The sequence below is a fragment of the Daucus carota genome, chromosome 2 (assembly GCF_001625215.2).
Source record: "Daucus carota subsp. sativus chromosome 2, DH1 v3.0, whole genome shotgun sequence".
Classification (NCBI taxonomy): domain Eukaryota; kingdom Viridiplantae; phylum Streptophyta; class Magnoliopsida; order Apiales; family Apiaceae; genus Daucus; species Daucus carota.
In genome coordinates this window covers 27,889,666-27,908,179 of record NC_030382.2, presented here as the reverse complement: position 1 = coordinate 27,908,179, position 18,514 = coordinate 27,889,666, and the positions used below count along the sequence as shown (strand labels likewise).

The following is an 18,514-nucleotide window of genomic DNA, read 5'->3' as shown; positions in this document are numbered from 1 at the left end:
GAAGAATCTTGTCCATCCCACTAGCGAATGAATCATAAGTTTCGCTGACTTTTTTTTCTGGATCAATGCTGAAAATCTGTTTGATATAAAGATATTAGATTCTGGTGTATTAAGTTATGAAATAGAAAGAAATTAATTAGAATATACGAAGGCAGTATTTATTACCAAATCTCCAATGGTGCAGAAAAGCCTTAGTGGTGACTCATCTGATTTGCATTTCTCACTGTCATTTAGAATTGTTGCCCATGTATCGATGATAGAGTAATAGACGCTTGTTTTTGGTTTCAGCGTCAACAAATGTTCCTTGATACATCTCACATCCTCCCATTTAAACTGATCATCCCTGTAATTATATATATTCATTAGTAGTAGGCAGATAAAGAAATGTATATAATAGAAAGGACAATATACTTACAGTAAGTCGCCCCTTTTCTTTAGCAAGAACACCCAATATCCAAAGTCTTCATTGTTCATTCTTTCCTTGATATCTATCACCCTGTTAACATATGGTGATTTTTGATAAGGACCAACTTTCTTTGTGCGCTTGCTCTTTTCTCTCCCTTGTGGCTCTGGCGTGACCAAATCTTGATTATTTTCTTTTTCTATGTCATCCAGTCCAAGCGAAAAAGGAGGGACATATCTCTCATCATCTTTTTGTTGGTCAGTAAGGATCTCTATGTTTGTTCTATCCATTTCCTCAACAACTTTTAGGCTGGCGCTATTTCAGGTGATAATTCATCACCCAAATCATCACCAGTTTCCTGGTTAGGAATAAGATATTCTTTCAGCATTTCACTGATAATAGCAAAGTTTTTATTATCGGGAAACTTTTCCCTTACTTTCATTAAATCTTCATCAAATTTGGACTTTATCTCCACAAGTTCCTCTGCCCTTTTATGTAAATCATCAAGTACATCCTGAGAAGTCAAGGCCAAATTTAGAATTGAAATATAATGATATATATGGTAGTATTATAAAATTTTAATAGGTGATATAGCTAATATACTCTAGTGATATATATAGTAGTTTTATAGTGATCATTTGCATGAATTATAGTAGTATGTTATTTATTTATATATAATGTACCTGTTCAGTTGGTTCCACATTTGCATCAGCTGCCTCCGTTGGAGGAGTGTAATACTGTGTATTTTGTGGACTTTCCCACTGAGTTGATTGATGAGGTTCTTGTGATGTTGACGCCTTTTTCTTAAGGTATTCATCTGCAATTCTATCCACCTCTGACTAATACTGCCAGGTATCCCATCCTCCACCTTGATTATCATTTACCTATAATTAAGGATGAAAAACATTTTCATATAAAAAGAATAAGATAGTTTCTCGACTATGTATTCCATATACAAACAGGATCATACCTTTGTCTTTGGAGTTTCAGAAGGATCACTTTTTTGTAGATATTCTTTTAAACTTGGTTGGATTGATCCAATTACTCCAAAAACTCCGTCAATGACCTCAATTTCTTGTCTTTCTCTCAACCTTTCTAGAGTCCAACCAGTGTAGGAAGGAAATTGTCTATCAACTAGGTTAATTCCTTTGTACCTCACACGGTCGACATATAACAACTACAAAGAAAAACAAGTAAAACTATTAATTACATCTTATATTCTATTAGAATATACGAATGAGAAAAAAAATATTTAGATGGTTGTCTTACAGTGAGAAAGATGAGTGATCCTTGGAAAAATGTTGTTGTTGTTCTGTTCCAACTTTCCATTCCAATTACAAGGTAGCTTAGGAGGAAATCTGCCCAGTTATACTTCTTGAGATTGTCAAGGTTATCATCAAGTTGCAGCAGTTGTTTGTCCACATAAGAAGCTCCTTTTGTACCAATAAGAACATTTGACATAACAACAAGGAAGTTTAATTTGAAGTTATCATTAACTTCTTGGTTTTTCATCACTTGAACAATCATTTGTGTTGTTATTTGATTAGGGAAAGTGAATTGTGCATGCCAATCTTTGATTCATTCACTGTACTTTCTAGGTGATGCCAGAATAAGAGGATGTCCTCCATTTGGCAAGCCGAACACATCATAGACATCTTCACTTGTAATATTAATATCAGCATCCTTCAGCTTCAGTGAGATTGAGTGGTGATCAAAGATTTGGAGTACATTGTAGGCGATTTTGGTTGGCAAAATATCAAGCTCAAAATCTAGTAAGAGTCCAAAACCAGCTCTTGTAACCCAGTCCCTCTGTTCTTTCGTGAGTTCACTTACCATCTTACTAAAATGCCTTGGAGAAATCCTTATTTTGACCTCCTCTTTTGCCTTAGTTATATGTTTAGCCCCTTCTGTTTTCTAAGGAAAAAAGAGGAAATAATTAGTGTGGTAGAAACCACAAGAAAGGACAGTGCATGGCATCATTCCACACTCATACCAATCTTATTCAATTATATTCTACTCAAATTTCTAATTCTAAGTAACGAAATAAATAAAAAAATACCTGAAAATCTTTGTTCATGAACTTCAATGTTGGATATAATGTTCCGGCAATCCTTTTTCTTGGTATCTGAGTTTCAAATGCAGCTTCCTGTTAAGAACATAAAATAATTCATGTGTAAGAACATTTAGTTTTATAATTTAAGAATGAAGAACGTGAAGATATATTCTACCTTTTTCCTTTTGTATTTTGTTATTTTAATCTTTGGTTGTGCATTGTTGACTTGATCTTGATTTGCTGTTTCATCCTCTTCTTGTTCATCATCATTTTCTTCTTCACTTTCGTTTGGTACATCGTCTTGTTCGTCATCTTCTTGTGCATTATCTTCTTCTTCTGCACTATCTTCTTGGTCCATGTCATCTACCTGTGCACTGTCTTCTTGTTCAGTTTCTTGTTGTGCACTATCTTCTTCAGTTTCTTGCATATCTTCATCACTTTTTTGTTCATTATCTTGCTCTGCATCTTGTTCATCCACCAGATTATCACTATTTTGTTCATCCTCTTGTACTTCATCAACAATTTTATTTCCCTGGGAAATCATACAAAATAATGAGTTAGATGAATTTATAAATCAATAATACAACTAAGAAATAATGTAGTTGATCACATACAACAAGACTTTTGATATTCCTTCCAGCAGTACTCTTTATGATTTTGTTATCTAGACGTCGATAGACTTTTACAAGTGGTGTTTTCTCTCGTATGCTGTTGGTATTCATGTTTAATTGATCTTCGGATTCTAAATCTACGGGATTATCTTGAGTGTTTGTAAACTTTGACAAACTTTGTGCACGAAGTCTTGAACTTCTTCTGCATTGAACTATGTAACCTGCAAAATCATAAAACTTGCAAATACATGTAAAATATACTATTTAACAAGAAGTATATTCACAAATTTATACTAAGCAGTTGTATTTTAGTGATATAGCTAATATACTTTAGTGATATTCTTAATATATTTTAGTGATATAGTTAATATATTTTAGTGATAGTGATATAGTTAATATATTTAATATAGTTTTGTAATTCAAATGTGTATGCAGCATAGTACCTAAGGCCAATTCGATACATATTTCAATCATCAAAGCTCAGCACTCTACACTAGATAGTAAATCTCATTAACTAGCTGTTTATGTGTTATCTAATGCATGTCCACTATTTCTTTACAAATTGCTCTGTTGATTAGGCTTAAATAATTATGTGATAACAAACACTTAGCACTTAGCACTGCTGCAATAGTTTTTTTAAAGAAATATTTCAGTTCTACATGTCAATCTTGACTAATAAGAGGTCTACAATTCTGTATTTAATAAGTTGCCTTGTATAATGTATATGTATGTGAAGTGAGACTGGTTGCGACTGTTGTGTGTGCACGACTTTACCAATTTGGTCAGCTTTATACAATTTACAAACATCATCAACAACTTAGAGTCTACGTACTGATTTCAACAAATATGCTCTAAGTACTCTACGTACTAAGTACTTTACACTAAGATGATTAATATGCACTAAGTACTCTACGTACTCTACACACTAAGATCACTAATATGCACTAAGATGAGTAATATGCACTAAGTACTCTACGTACTGATTTCAAGAAATAACCAAATCAACAACATATTCATCAACATCTTATTCAATAAATCAACATATTCAGACAAGTAAATACTAGAAATCACAAATAATTAAAAGAAAAATAGGGATAAAACCCTAATTTAACATACCTCCTCTAGTTCTAGCCATATTTTAGTAGCTTTCAAAGTGAAATAAGCTAATTAACAGCTGTTATGAAAGAACATTAGTAGATTAAAGTCAGTTTTCACAATAATATACAACAAAACCCTTAAAATTCAAAAAAGCAACATGCACTAAAAATACGAGTTGATTAAGATGATGAACTAACTATAAATACTACTAAACTACATAAAAGTACCTATTCAACGAATGTTCAAGTGATTTTGCTCGGTGCTTAAAGCTGCGGTTGCGAGATCCAAAAATTGCCTCGAATTTCTTCGTAGAAGCTGTAATATACCTAATTAGAACGAAAAAAGTGGGGAAAAGTTGAAGAAACCGCCATTGGAGACGTACCTGAAGCTCGGTGGAGCAGCGCGATGATGAACAGGGGAGTAGTGGAGGTGATGAACCGTTGTGCGCGAGTCGTGTGTATCGTGTGTATCGGTGTGAGTTGTTTTTCAATTTTAACTGTAGCGGTTTTGTTTAAGTGTGGGATGGGTTAAAAACTACTAGGTTGGGAGTGTAATTTAGTGGGCTGGACGTGTGGTTTCTAGTTTCTATTTTAATTTGGTATCTATTAGAGTATGACTCTATATATATATACCATTTAAGATTTAAAAGAAAAAGAATTTGGGGAGCATAAGAATATTTCAGAACTTAAGAATATAGGGGAGCTTGCAATTAAAATGGTGAAGACTCGTAGACATACAACTTATCCTCTTGTTTATCGATTGATTGAGTTGGTTCTTGTTTTGCCTATTGCGACAGCTACTGTTGAGAGAGTATTCTCAGCAATGAAAATAATGTGGTCTGATTTGCGTAATCGGATGGGGGATGAGTGGCTGAATGACAGTATAATGGTGTACATCAAGAAGACAATGTTTGCGACTGTGGAAACGAATCAGTGTTGCAACGTTATCAGCATATGCAAACTCGGAGGATTCAGTTATCATCTATTAGTACTTCAAGTAAGGATAGCACCACCAGCACATAAAAAAAGGTGCATATACTTTCATGAGATAAAAATATGAATTCTTGATGTTAAATAATTGAACCCCGATTAATTTTTAATCCTAGTTCCGCTACGGATGAATATAATATGGGATATTATCTTGCTGATGGTATTATATCCCTCTTGGTCAATTTTTGTCAAAACTATTTCAAAACCTCAAGGTAATAAAAAAAATATTTTGCAGACCTTCACGATTTTGGGATGTGGGCACAATGAAATATATTGTGACAGCCTGCATAATATTGCACAACATGATTATTGAAGATGAAAGGGATTTCATTATGGAAGAAGAACATTTTAAAACAAAATACCGAAATACCAACTATTCCGCAAATACCACGTCATCCATGTATCTTTAGAGAATTCATTCAAGTGCACCAGCAAATTCGAGACAAACAAGCTCATGTTCAGTTGCAAAATGATCTTGTAGAGCATCATTGGCAAATATACGGTGGTGACATGAATTAGATATTTTTTATGTAATTTTTTTTTTCATATTTGCTATGTAATCCTTTCATATTTGTCTATTTATTATGCTTTTGTAATTGTTTTGAACGATAATGAGCATTGATTAATAAAATGAGCATATTTCAATCTAAAACATAAAATAGTCTATTACATAATAGTCAACTTAAAGTGAAATACATAGAAAAATTATAATATGTTTTTCACGATATCAGCTTTAAGGACATAATAATATTTAGCTTGATCAGGTAACATCCTAGTAGTGTCCATCGCCATGATGGATGTTTCGTAAATTTGTCTTTCTCACTTCTCTTTCCGTCATTCACACTCCTCTTTTGCTAAGCGGATCTGTAGCTCCTCTTTTTGTAACTGCATGATTTCCTTATGTAGTTGCAAGCTCATTTGAATTGATTCATTTCTTGAAGAAGCAATAGCCAATGCATCTTTCTACATTGTTTTAAGAATTTCCAGGCCTTCCTCATCCTTTGCTTCATCTTCAGCTTTTTTTTAACTTCTTTGTTCCCTTTCTCCCAGGTGGACGTTCAATCACTTTACCAAATTTGAGACTAATATGAATCTGACTATCGACAGACTGTGAAGAATTCTCTTTATCCTTAGTCGGCTTAATTTTTTTTACTAAACTAGCTTGATATTTAGGAGCAAATCTCAATGATGTCCAATGACGTATTAATAAAAACTTCTCTTTCATAATCCTCTCGTACATCTCTATCACTTGATCTACTTGCATTGTTAAAACATTAATATATCAGAATGATTAAGGGGATCCTGTAGTGCAGAAAAGATATCAAAATCATAAGAGCAGAACTTTGTAATCAGAGTCACTATTTCATCAGCTAATATTTCACCAGGACACTAGGAAAAATAATATACATTTTAAAGCATATACGTTTGGTGTCTACAATAAGTTACACTTTTATAACTGTACACATTACAAGTCTGCATAACCCTCTCTGTGTCCAGTATTATGAATCAGGATAAGGAGGTTGATCATCACCATCCTCGGGCAGAGCAGGCTGAGAATACTTCGCATGTTTTTATTTTCTCATGCAATATAACAAAGAATGTTTAGTTATTTACTTGCAAACATGAACAAGAGAAAGCATGAGAGATGGAGGATAGAACAAGCTGAAATAGGAACCATATCAGCTGAAGTTATGAATCTATATACTTAAACCATTACTTTCTATTAGTGTGTCTAGAGTGGAGAATTAATTAGTGTATCTGAAGTGGAGTTTATCAGCTTTTTCTTTTTTAAAACTCCCCAATGATCTTGTGTTATGCATTTCATCTTTAGGATTATGTTATCGTGTTTTACAACTATGATTAAATTATTATAGTTGATTATGAACAGCATAGCTTTTATCAACTGAGAATAAACTGAAACACACAAGGAATTGAACCACTGATATGAGTTTCAGATATTGAAGCTCATAAACCTACACTTGTATGTTGTATCATCTCGAACCTATTCTTGATATAGGTTCTATGACCTTGCAAATTATATATAAAGATTTAACACCCAAGTACATTGTGTGAGTCGCAGATAAGAAAATGGTTCGTGTTAGTAAATTGGTATTCTCTGTTAGGAACCTGGCTCGTAGATTGTGTGGAGGCTAGTGTACCTATTAGAATCCAACTATTCCAACAAGCAACTTCAAAAACACATGAGGACAATTGCAATATTGTAATGACAAGATCAAAGACTCCACAACTTCATAAATTAACATGCTAATGAAAGTCATTACTTTTAAAATACAACTAGAGCTAAGGCTAGGTAGTTGACAAAACAACAATAGAGTTTATTGGTTACTAAAAAATTAATTTTTTAATCTTTTTAAGTTGGATAATATATGTAATTTGTGGTCAAAGTTTAGTCAATTTGACTCTTTAATAATCAAAACAAGACATATAATATGAGATGGAGGGACTATTTATATGTATGTTAACCATGAATATGATATCTATTGATCAAAGTGTAAATTAGTAAAGTCTTTGTCTACTATAATTTTCTAATCTGATCTATAACTACAAACTATGCTCTTTGATGATTAAAATATTTTGTTGAAATGGTATTCTCTAGGATCACTCCACGTTGAAAGAATTTAGAAAATATGTATACATGGACTAATAATGGACATGCAGTGTTGGAAGAATTAATATTTTTGATCAATTGAGAATTTCTGGTTTATTAGGCTCAATTTCAGTATGTCACCGTGGATTTTGCTTTGTCTGCGGCACTAATCTCGTCTGCAACTCACTTGCAAGCAAAAGTCATGCAAAGATCACGTCATTTAGCATTTCCCTACAATTTAGTTTAGGAAAATACTAAACTAAATTCCGTCTCAATATAAGCTAAATGAACTTATCTTTGAAGACAACAAAGTATTCTATAAAACTCATTCAGTGACAATTGTATCGTTTAGGTTAAAAAGAAAGATATCATACAAGAGATTCCCTTTTCACTATCGTCGATTATATCTAAACACCTTTCATGTGATTAACAAAGCATGTTAAACCATGGTCAAGCAATTAAAAGTTGCATACCTGCTCAAACTACTTATATCAGTGTCTGCAACAAACACCAGTTTTATATCATTTGCTCAAGCAGATAATTAAATTTAAGACTTGATCAATATTAGGCTGGCATATTTCTCCAACAGATAAGGCTGGCCCAAAATGCCCTAAACTCATGTTCTATATATATGCGAATTGTGATGGTTCCACACAAATAATATAAAGATGCATTTCAACAATCTTTAGAATCCTCAAAACTTTTAATACAACATACCAGATTAATATGCTGTAAAATGAAACACAGATTTCATGCCATTTTAACACGCTTCTCATGTCTTACCTAACAACAGTTAAATCATGCATAAAAAGCTATTATCATATAGCTCACTAATAGTCCACCACAGTAGATTCAAATAGACATGTATGGTGGACAACAAATGAATATGGCTCATTAATCTGAACAAATATTTAAATTGATTAATCTTTACCACATAACTAACATGTATATATATATATATATATATATATATATATATATATATATATATATATATATATATATCTACTGAACATCATAGTAATATTTTAGAATTCCATAAGCACAAACAAAGTAGTTATATTATTAAAAATAGTCTGCATTCATTTAGTCGAAAAAACAACGTCGAACGAAAAAAAATCTACCGTATCTTGCTCTGTCAATCCACTTTGATTCCTTCCACATATTTGATTGTAAAATCCAATAAATTTTGAGACTTTTTCATTGATTGTGCACCACCGATTACGCAACGAATTAGCACTTCGATCACTTTCCAGCGCTTCTTTGTTTCCCTCGTAATAATTCGAAATCCGATTCCAATAACTTGTATGAGTCTGATTATTTCCTTGCACCGGATCCATACTAACATTGAGCCATGCAGAAATAAGCAACATATCTTCTTCAATTAAAAAATTCTTTGATCTTTTGCCTTTTTTCAATTTTGGAACTTCTCTTTAAGGTTGAGACATGGGTGGAGGTTGTGATTGGGATTGTGGTGGCTGAGTAAATACCATATCTTCCATTTCAGTAAATGAACCCTCATTAAGCAAAGATACAAACGATCCTTCCATTTTTAATTTCACAACAAAAACAAAAGAACTAATTAAATTCTGAAAAATCCCCAAAATTACTGAAAACCTAATTATATCTACTTCGAAGGGATGACACAAAAGATAAAGAAATCAACACAAAAGATAAGGAAATCAATTGTAATTGAAGATGAACTCAAACCTGTTCCAGAACTGACGCAGTAGAGAGAGAACAAGCGGGAGCGGGAGGGAGAAAAAAAGAACGCGGACATGAGCGGGAGGAGGAAAAAAATTACAACGCGGGAGATCATGTGGCAAGTCACTGATGTTCTTTACTGATGTCAATGGCTTGAAGTCACTGATGTCATATTTATGATTTTTTACGAGGTAGTTGGGAAATTTGTTGATATTGTTGGTACGTTGTTGGCCGTGGTAAATTAAATGTAGCATTAGTGATCTCATATCACTGAAGGTGTGGGGGATAATACTGTCATTTTAATTTTTGCAGAATGTTAGTAACTTGCAGTTACTAACGTAGTTATTTAATATATTCATCACGTGTTCGACAGATCATGTCACTGATGTACTTCATTTAATACACACCATCAATAACTTCAAGTCACGGGATGTGTGCACATACTGTGACTTCATGTCACTGATGGTGTACACCTATTTTGGCTATATATATAGGGTCCTACTCCAATACAAACTACTAAAATACAAACTAAATACAAACCAATGCGATTAAGTAAAATGGTAAGGGCTTTGGGACCGAGTATAGATCCCGAGATGGGCCTACACGGGGTCCAAGTGGAACCTAGTAGGGTCGGGGTGGGGCCTAGTGGGATCATGATGGGGCCAAATTTTGGCTCTTTGGGGCTGTCTAGAGCTTGTGAGGAGACTTGGCGAGCCTCTAGTGGGCCCGGGGGTGGATTGAGTGTGGGCAAGGATGGGCCTCAGGAAGTGGGTGATGACATATAGGGGGTGGGTGATGACATATATGGTGCTGATGTCATTTAGGTATAGTTTCTCTTGGTTTGTATTTTATTGTTTTGTATTTTAGTTTATATATATATGTGTGTGTGCGCGCGCTAATGATCCAATACAAACCACTAAATACGAGCCTTAAATACGAAACAAGAGAAACTAGACCTATATTATATCACCCATCCCCTAAAATGTCATTATCCACAGGGGACTCACCCCCGACCCCACTCAAATACACCTCGGGCCAACTAAAACCTCACGAAGGCTCCGGATGAGCTTTAGATAAGCTCAAGAGCCAATACTCTATCACACCCCCTTCCCACTAGGCCTCACCCCCGTCCACTAGGTCCCACTTAGGCCTTACCAAGGTCCAATCTCGGGATCCATCCTCAGGTACCACAAACCTCCCCATGCTTTTAAAATCATTGGTTCACATTTAAATTTGTGTCTATATATATATATATATATATATATATATATATATATATATATATATATATATATATATATATATATATTTAGACATTAATAGTTTATATTATTATTTTTGAAATCTAATAATTGAAATATTTACGAGATATGTTAAGTTATTTAATATATTTTGAAATGAACTTGTTTATGTTTAAAAAGATATTAAAATTATTTAAATGATTCGAGCTATGATACATTAAAACATAATCTTAACAAATTAGATATAAATCTAGTTAACGAAAAAATAATACTTCATATTTCATTTACTTCCATGTTTTTGGTCATTAATAAGTTCACATTTAAATTTTTTATACTACTTTCCACTACTAAAATTGCGTTAATTCGAGTTCATTAGGAACGAATGGAATGAAATATATAATTATGGGTGTTTAGAGAAAATGTATATAATTTTTATTTCTTCAAGCATTATATTCCACACTATTTGAATAGAAATCTTACCCACATATTTTCAAAAGTAATGCTCATTACACTTATTTATCAATGGCGGAGCCACATTGGGTCAGGACCTGTCTATGCCCTTCCTGAAATTTCTATAACTACTTGTATATTATAATCATGTGTGATATGTAGATAAAGTGGTACTTGTTGTAGTATAGTTTTTCAAAGGGCCATATGTGTGGTTGTTGTTTTCAAAAATTTTTAACATATTTTGACCCTCCCTAATTATCAGTACGGGGAAACTTTTCAGCATATTTTGGCCCTCCATGATAATAAACTCTGGCTCCGCTACTGTTATTTATCATACATTTTTACGATCTTTATCGTAAGAAATCTACACTCATCTATATTTTGTCGTTATTTTAATATCATTTTTGTTTTATCGTAATTTTTTTTCATAATTTTAATTTCATTAAATCTTCATTATATTTCATCCATGTAAACATAGGGGTTATTTGGGTTAATTTAAAAAAAAATGATTGTTTATTTAACTAAAGAAGTGGGGTAAAAATAAGAAGTAAATAAATTAATAAAATGTTTGGAAAAGAAGTAAAAACTCTGAGAGAAAAGTTAGTATTCTCATATTTTTAAAAGTGCTTCTATATATTTATACAAACGAATAAAAAAAAGAAGAAGCTAGAATCAGCTTATCTTATTCAAACCAAACAGTCCTGTAAATCGAGAGATCCTTTCCATCAGGGCTAGTTGGTTAAAGGAGCTCCAACCATATTAAACTCTTAGCTAAAATGTAAGTTGGCATATTAAAAATAAAAAATATAGCCAACTATATTCCAACCATTATCTATTTGTTGTCTATAATTTTAGCCAACCAACCTCCTATGGTCGGTAAGAAATTTGTAGGAATATTGCACATCATTTATTATCATATTGAACTGATATATTCTATTTTAATAATCAAAAATATTAATAACATACTATTTTTAAATTATAACCAATCAATCTTACGGGTTCAGCAAATTTTACCTAATACATCGCAGGTTCAGTTTAGCCAACTCCTGAGTAACGAATACGCCGGATCTTGGGGGCCATTACTTCTGTAACTTTATATTAAGTTATAATAATTTAATCCATATATTAAGTTATAATAATTTAATCCTGTAGTTGAATTTTAGTCAAAAATATTCTACTCATCCGATCCTAATTTGAACCTAACAAAATTAAACAAATCTAAATATAGATAAGGTTAGTTTGATCCGAAAGACGCAGGAAGAAGAGATATACAAGATAGGAGAATTAAAATATTAATACTAATATTTAACGAGATGAATCTATTAAAATATTACTACTAATATTATTTGTCATGTTTTTTTATTGGCAAGAATATTAGTATTTCTAATGTTTGAATAAATAAACAAAAAAGGTGGCTGACAACTTATGAGTAGTAGTAGCAGCCTCTCTCACCTTTGACTGTTTCTCTCTCCTCCTCCATCACCCCCAATACTCATGTCCATTTTATTACAATAATTATTCCTTGTTTGGCTCCTCACTATCTAATTTCTAAACCAAACACAAACACAATACTTCCAATGAAGTGCTTTCACTTCACAAACGGAGATACCAAGGATGAGCAAGACGCCGTCGTTTCGCGATCCTCCAAAGTCTCTTGGGCCCGCTCACTCAGCATCGCCTCTAGTAGTTACGACACTCGTCGCTCCGAGTTGGACTCGGAGTCCAGAGACTTTACAGACTCGTTCGGCTTCTACGAGTTTCTGGGGCAGCATAGAGCGAACGATCTCCGTGTTTTTAGCTTCTCCGAGTTGAAATCGGCGACGCGGGGGTTCAGTCGAGCGCTGATGCTGGGAGAAGGGGGGTTTGGATCGGTTTATAGAGGTGTTGTTAGAGTTGATGATGATTTTAAATTGGATGTTGCCATTAAACAGCTCAATCGTAAGGGATTTCAGGCATGATCATCTCTCTCTCCCCCTCTCTCTCTCTCACTATCTCTCCCTCCCCTCTCTCTCCCTCTCTCCCTCTCTCTCGTTAATTTTTTAATTTATATGAGTTGTTTGGATTTGTTAAGTTACTGTAAGAAACCCAATTGGAGAATGTCACCAGCTTTATTATTAAATTTGAGACTTCAAATGTGTTATGTTGTACTTAATGAAATGGAATTGAAGTTTAATTTATGATGTGTGATGATATTAGGTTTTGGCATTGTTTTAAATACTAGTGCTACCGCATACGCCCAATGTATTTTTTTTAGGTAGAATTATGATGAAGAGAGTACCAATTTGCTTATTCATGTATTAATTTGGTTAAGAAGTATTATTAACCATTTTGTTGCTAGGGTTTCTATTTCAAAAAAACAAATTTACACGCTATTGACAAAATTCAGGTTGTCTTTAAAGTTTGTAAATACTATATCCAAAAGATCACGGAGAAGGGAGAACTGAATGGACATGATTTTATTCGTGGAGAGTATTGCTAGTCATAGTGTTAATTGGTGTTTAAGCATTTCAGTTATGTTTGAGGTAATGTATTTTGTATGTGTATGCTTATGAGTTTTGGAATTTGTCACCTTATGATATCTTGATTGTTCTAGAATTCAGGGGCATAAAGAGTGGATAAATGAAGTAAGCTTTCTAGGTGTAGTCAATCATCCAAATCTGGTCAAATTAGTAGGATATTGTGCTGAAGATGACGAAAGAGGTATGCAACGGCTTTTGGTGTATGAGCTAATGCCTAATAAAAGTTTGGAGGACCATTTATTGGCTAGAATACCTTCTCCTTTGTCGTGGATATCCAGATTGAAAATTGCCCAAGATGCAGCTCGTGGTTTGGCGTATTTGCATGAAGAAATGGATTTTCAGGTATTACTCATTTATTTTGATTTGAGGCCTTAACGTGTTCCCTATCCTTGTTATGTATGTAGTATGCACCAGCCAATGGTCATTAAAAAACGAAGATATGCTTTGCGCAACTATGACAGCTTGTATATATGTAGACAGATTGTTTTCTGTTACCTGGGGTTCAGTTGCTGCAAGTCAATAGTTGTTAATCATCATATGTAGTCTACTACAATAATGATTAGTCCTTTGGTTTTGTTTCCTAGAAGTAACTTATTACTAATATTAGCTTAAATACGAAATGCAGGATATAGAAATCCTAAAATCTTAAGATTATTCAAATCATGTTGCACTTGCAACATGTTTGTGCATCAAGTCCGTCTTTTAATATGTGTTTTGGTGGTTTAATAATGATTAAGTGATGATTTATGTATGGCATACGTGATAAGTTTAATCTTCTTTACACGCTATCAGAGGCGTCTACTATTACAACGGGGCTAATAGTTGTACCCCAGCCTTGTTCCTATTATAAGGCACCAAAATTTGTGCTGAGAAGAAATATAGCAGCTGTAGTTCTTGTTTTGCTTTCCCGTGTCCATGGTTCCTGGTGGCTTGCTAATTTGCAAGTAGGATACTGATGCATCATATCTTTTGGTTTCTATGTAGCTGATATTTCGAGATTTTAAAACATCTAACGTTCTTCTAGACGAGGACTTCACTGCAAAGCTATCAGATTTTGGTCTGGCTAGGCAAGGTCCAGCTGCTGGATCAAGTCATGTTTCAACATCAGTACGTTCTAAGTATTTTGGTTTTCTAGTATGTTTATTTTGGTATGTGGAATGTGTGAAATTCTGAACTTGCAACCTTGACTTGTTTGAGTTGTTGAGCGATCAACTAAGCCATGTAAATGAAGAAGTAATTAATATCATTCCAAGAAAGTAATGATGGTAAAACTAGTGATGCAGGACAGAATCTACTAATGATTTATAGCAACAAATCAAGAACGAAGATAGCTTGGGCAGATATTATTCTCAAAAAATCTACTACCCAAGAGTTTGCTAACCATAGCAGGGAGGAAATTTATGTATAGCAACTCAAGAAGACTCTCAATCTAATATTGATATAAAAATCATTGTATATTAATCAAGTCCAAGATAATGTGGAGATCACAGTATCATACATATATAGGGAATAGAAACTAGTTACATATCTAATGGACTAGGGCCTGTAAACCATTGAGCTTATAAAAATAACCTACTACATATTTGAACTAATATCTTTATATATACAGATGCTAATTTCCATGCATGTAATATAATTAGAATATTTAGTACTTGAAAGAAAACTTGTTTAATTTTTCTTCCGCTCCTTGACAACTAGCATATCTAGTCCATTTTTAAATATGTAGTATTGTTTCTGATTCTTCCCTAGTATTTCAGATTGGAACATACTATAAGAGGCTTGACACATTGTACAGTTCTTTTATATGCATTTGCAAGTATTTTGATGCCTACTGGCATAGCTTCGTAGGAAAAGAAAAAAACTTATTTTTCCTTAATTTGCTACCTAGGTTGTCGGAACAGTAGGTTATGCAGCCCCTGAATATGTCCACACTGGAAGGCTTACAGCTAAAAGTGATGTTTGGAGTTTTGGGGTTGTCCTCTACGAGTTAATTACAGGAAGACGAGCAGTAGAGAGAAATTTACCTCGTAGTGAGCAGAAGCTCTTGGACTGGGTCAGACCGTATGTCTCTGATTCAAAGAAGTTTCACTTAATCATCGACCCACAGCTTAACGGGCAGTACTGCATTAGGTCAGCTCAGAGACTTGCTTCACTTGCTAACAAGTGCTTAACAAAACAACCCAGGTCTCGGCCTAAAATGAGTGAGGTCGTCTTGATGCTTGGAAATATCATCAGTGACACACCAGAGATGCAAGGTTCTTCTGAATCTGTTAAAGAAAGTGAGGATGAAGCACCATCAGAGGAATTCGAGTCTGGGAAACAGGAAAACAATTTTCGGAGGAGGGTGGTTGAATTCAGAGAAATGGTATCTTTTAGAAACAAATCGATTGGGAAATTTGATTGGAAAAACTGGACACCTGGTATTATTAAAACAAGGTAGCCGCAGCTAATATAATTTAATCATGAAGTAGTAAAGATACAGGGAATTGGAAATCTTTGTTCTGTAGAAGTCCTACTAGGAGGACACCAAATATGGCAAAGATTTTTTTTTTCCCCCATTCACAGTGAGCTGGTACAAAAAACACACACAAGTAATTATTAAAAATTCCCTTCTAGAAGTACTAGTCTGCATTTTCCTGCAAGATACTTCTTAGGAGGTGTTTGGTGCTGAATCGGCTAATTTGAATCGTTTGTGTTTGTGTGACAAATTTATTCAAACTTATGAGTCAGAATTTGATAAGTCGAAAATCTTAGTTTTATACTTTTATTAGTGACTAATTTTTGTGTTTTAAGTTTGATTTTATAAATATTTCGTAAATCACTTTAAAAGATAATTTATTATCTAATTAATAATTTTTATACACATTACATTATAAATACCAAAATAAATTTCATATGAACTTTTTTACGTATAAACAATAACAACTCCTCGGGGCTTAATAGACAACCCCAATGTTGTGTTTGACTGGGATGAATGATTTTGGAAAGAATGGAATGAAAAATGAATTATCTTATAGACAATTTTATTTAATTTCATTCCTTACATCATACGTTAGATGTCACACTTTCAATTTGAGATCGAATGCTCCATTCTCTCCCATGCTCAAATCTCATCATAGCAATTTTGCACTCTCTCAAATATTTTTCAAACTTTCTTCCTATTTCTATTAGTTTCAAGTATTTTTATTCATTTCATTCCATTCTCTCCAACCAAACACAACATAAATAGACGGGCCCGTCACGAATCGAATACCGGAAGATAAAGGGCGTGTTTGTATTCAAGAAGCATAGACGGGCCCGTCACGAATCGAATACCGGAAGATAAAGGGCGTGTTTGTATTCAAGAAGCAAGAGCTACTTTTGGCTTCCGCTTTTCTTGACCAGTTTGTGTAAACAAGTAGAAACACTTTTAAGAGGTTGAGAATGCTAACCTCTCTCTCAGAGCTTCTGTTTCTTTTCCAAACACTTTATTAACTTATTTACTTCTCATTTCTAGTCCAATTCTTTACTTTAAGCACGAAATCACTTTTTTTAAACTTGCCCAAACGGCCTAAACAATTGCTTGAGAAAAGAGAATCATAACATGATAGAATATATTTATATATATATTCTATATGATTTTATTCCTAGATTTAATTATATTTTGCACTGATTTGGATATTTATTTAATATATTTTCATGTTTTATCGTAGGGAATAAAGATTTCCAAGTTGAGAAGGATTTGGAGATAAATTAGCTATTTTATAGCTAAATTCTATTAAAATTCGGATTTATTGGGTTCTACCCAATTTCTACACTGTTTGGCCCATATCTTGAGTTCCGGGTGTCAGAATTGGACGATCTTACAGCCCACGCGAAGCCCTTGAAATTCTCTTTAATTCAGAAGTGGTCTAAGAAGCGAAGTCCAACTGTAAAGGCCCGAAAACTGGACAGAACAGAAAGCTGCGAATTTTGAGACTAAATCCTACTTGGTTTTGGAGTTTTATTTTGTATATTAGTTTTAAATATTAAAAGACTTTTATTAGGAGAGATAGATCAGTTTTTTTATCATTGTACACTATTAGATTAGAATTAGGGTTAGTTAGAGAGACTTATGAGGAGGCCATGACTTCCATGGAGGTGACAACATTGGAGGTTAAAGGTTTTAATCTATAGTTTTCTTCTCTTTTCTTGTTAGCTTTATTATGTCTTTTGATTGTCTTAGTTGTTTTAATTGTTTAATTAATATTGAGTAGTGTATTCTAGGGCTTAAGGGGAAGCCATGTTTGCACTATGATATTGACATGATTTTACAGTGATTTGTTTGATTGGTTAATTCTAATTGATATGTTTTAATATTGATTTGTGTAATCGGCCGATATCATGAATTGATTCTTGCGAATAGGAGTATGATCGAGAGATATACTACTAGAGGCACACATACGATTAGCATATTTGAATTTGAGTGCGAGAGCATCATTGGATTTATGAAAGCGTTAATACTCGAGAGAGATTAACATTGCTTTAATTACCCGATTAATTGAATTACTAAAAGTGATTATACGTGTAATCATGTTTCGAGAGTGTTGATGCTTGAGAGAGATTAACATACTCTTGTTATTTGACCACTTTAATTGCTTTAGCTTAGAGCCAGTCATTGTGTAAGCATGGTGGACCTGATTGCCCTGGATTTTAATATATTATTTTCTTGTCTTTTTAGTTAGTATTAATCTAGTGATAATTAGTTAGTTAAAATATTTCTTTTAAAATCGTTTTGATCTGGAAACAATTAAATATAGCTGAATAAAAATTGATAGCATCTGTCTCCTTGAGGATACGACCCGCATTTGCTAGTCTGC

The 18,514-nt window shown here is 33.5% G+C and overlaps 2 protein-coding genes across 3 annotated transcripts; one reads left to right on the top strand and one right to left on the bottom strand.

Moving 5' to 3' along the window:
- Positions 1-1,981: 1,981 nt before the first annotated feature.
- On the bottom strand, positions 1,982-4,202 carry LOC108207281 (uncharacterized). Its single transcript, XM_017377740.1, has 5 exons — positions 4,184-4,202; positions 3,071-3,288; positions 2,632-2,988; positions 2,463-2,549; positions 1,982-2,317 (listed from the first exon to the last, which is right to left on the bottom strand). Exons 1-5 carry the CDS (start codon positions 4,200-4,202, stop codon positions 1,982-1,984), a joined length of 1,017 nt encoding a protein of 338 aa, XP_017233229.1.
- An 8,396-nt stretch (positions 4,203-12,598) lies between these two features.
- Positions 12,599-16,294, top strand: LOC108205990 (serine/threonine-protein kinase PCRK2). Of its 2 annotated transcripts, none has more exons than XM_017376137.2 (4): positions 12,599-13,109; positions 13,758-14,018; positions 14,661-14,783; positions 15,565-16,294. In XM_017376137.2, the coding sequence occupies exons 1-4, from the start codon at positions 12,735-12,737 to the stop codon at positions 16,114-16,116; spliced, it is 1,311 nt and encodes a 436-aa protein (XP_017231626.1). In that variant the 5' UTR covers positions 12,599-12,734; the 3' UTR covers positions 16,117-16,294. The 2 variants fall into 2 exon arrangements, with proteins under 2 accessions (XP_017231626.1, XP_017231627.1); XM_017376138.2 differs by having other exon boundaries at positions 12,733-13,109; positions 13,751-14,018.
- Positions 16,295-18,514: the final 2,220 nt, after the last annotated feature.

Bases quoted from the DNA above. Each gene is read 5' to 3' on its own strand.
- LOC108205990 (XM_017376137.2), top strand. From the start codon at position 12,735: ATGAAGTGCTTTCACTTCACAAACGGAGATACCAAGGATGAGCAAGAC. The intron at 14,019-14,660 runs GTATTACTCATT...GTTTCTATGTAG, and splicing joins ATGAAGAAATGGATTTTCAG to CTGATATTTCGAGATTTTAA. The intron at 14,784-15,564 runs GTACGTTCTAAG...TTTGCTACCTAG, and splicing joins CAAGTCATGTTTCAACATCA to GTTGTCGGAACAGTAGGTTA.
- LOC108207281 (XM_017377740.1), bottom strand. The intron at 2,989-3,070 runs GTATGTGATCAA...ATGATTTCCCAG, and splicing joins GGAATATCAAAAGTCTTGTT to GGAAATAAAATTGTTGATGA. The intron at 2,550-2,631 runs GTAGAATATATC...TGTTCTTAACAG, and splicing joins CAAAATACAAAAGGAAAAAG to GAAGCTGCATTTGAAACTCA.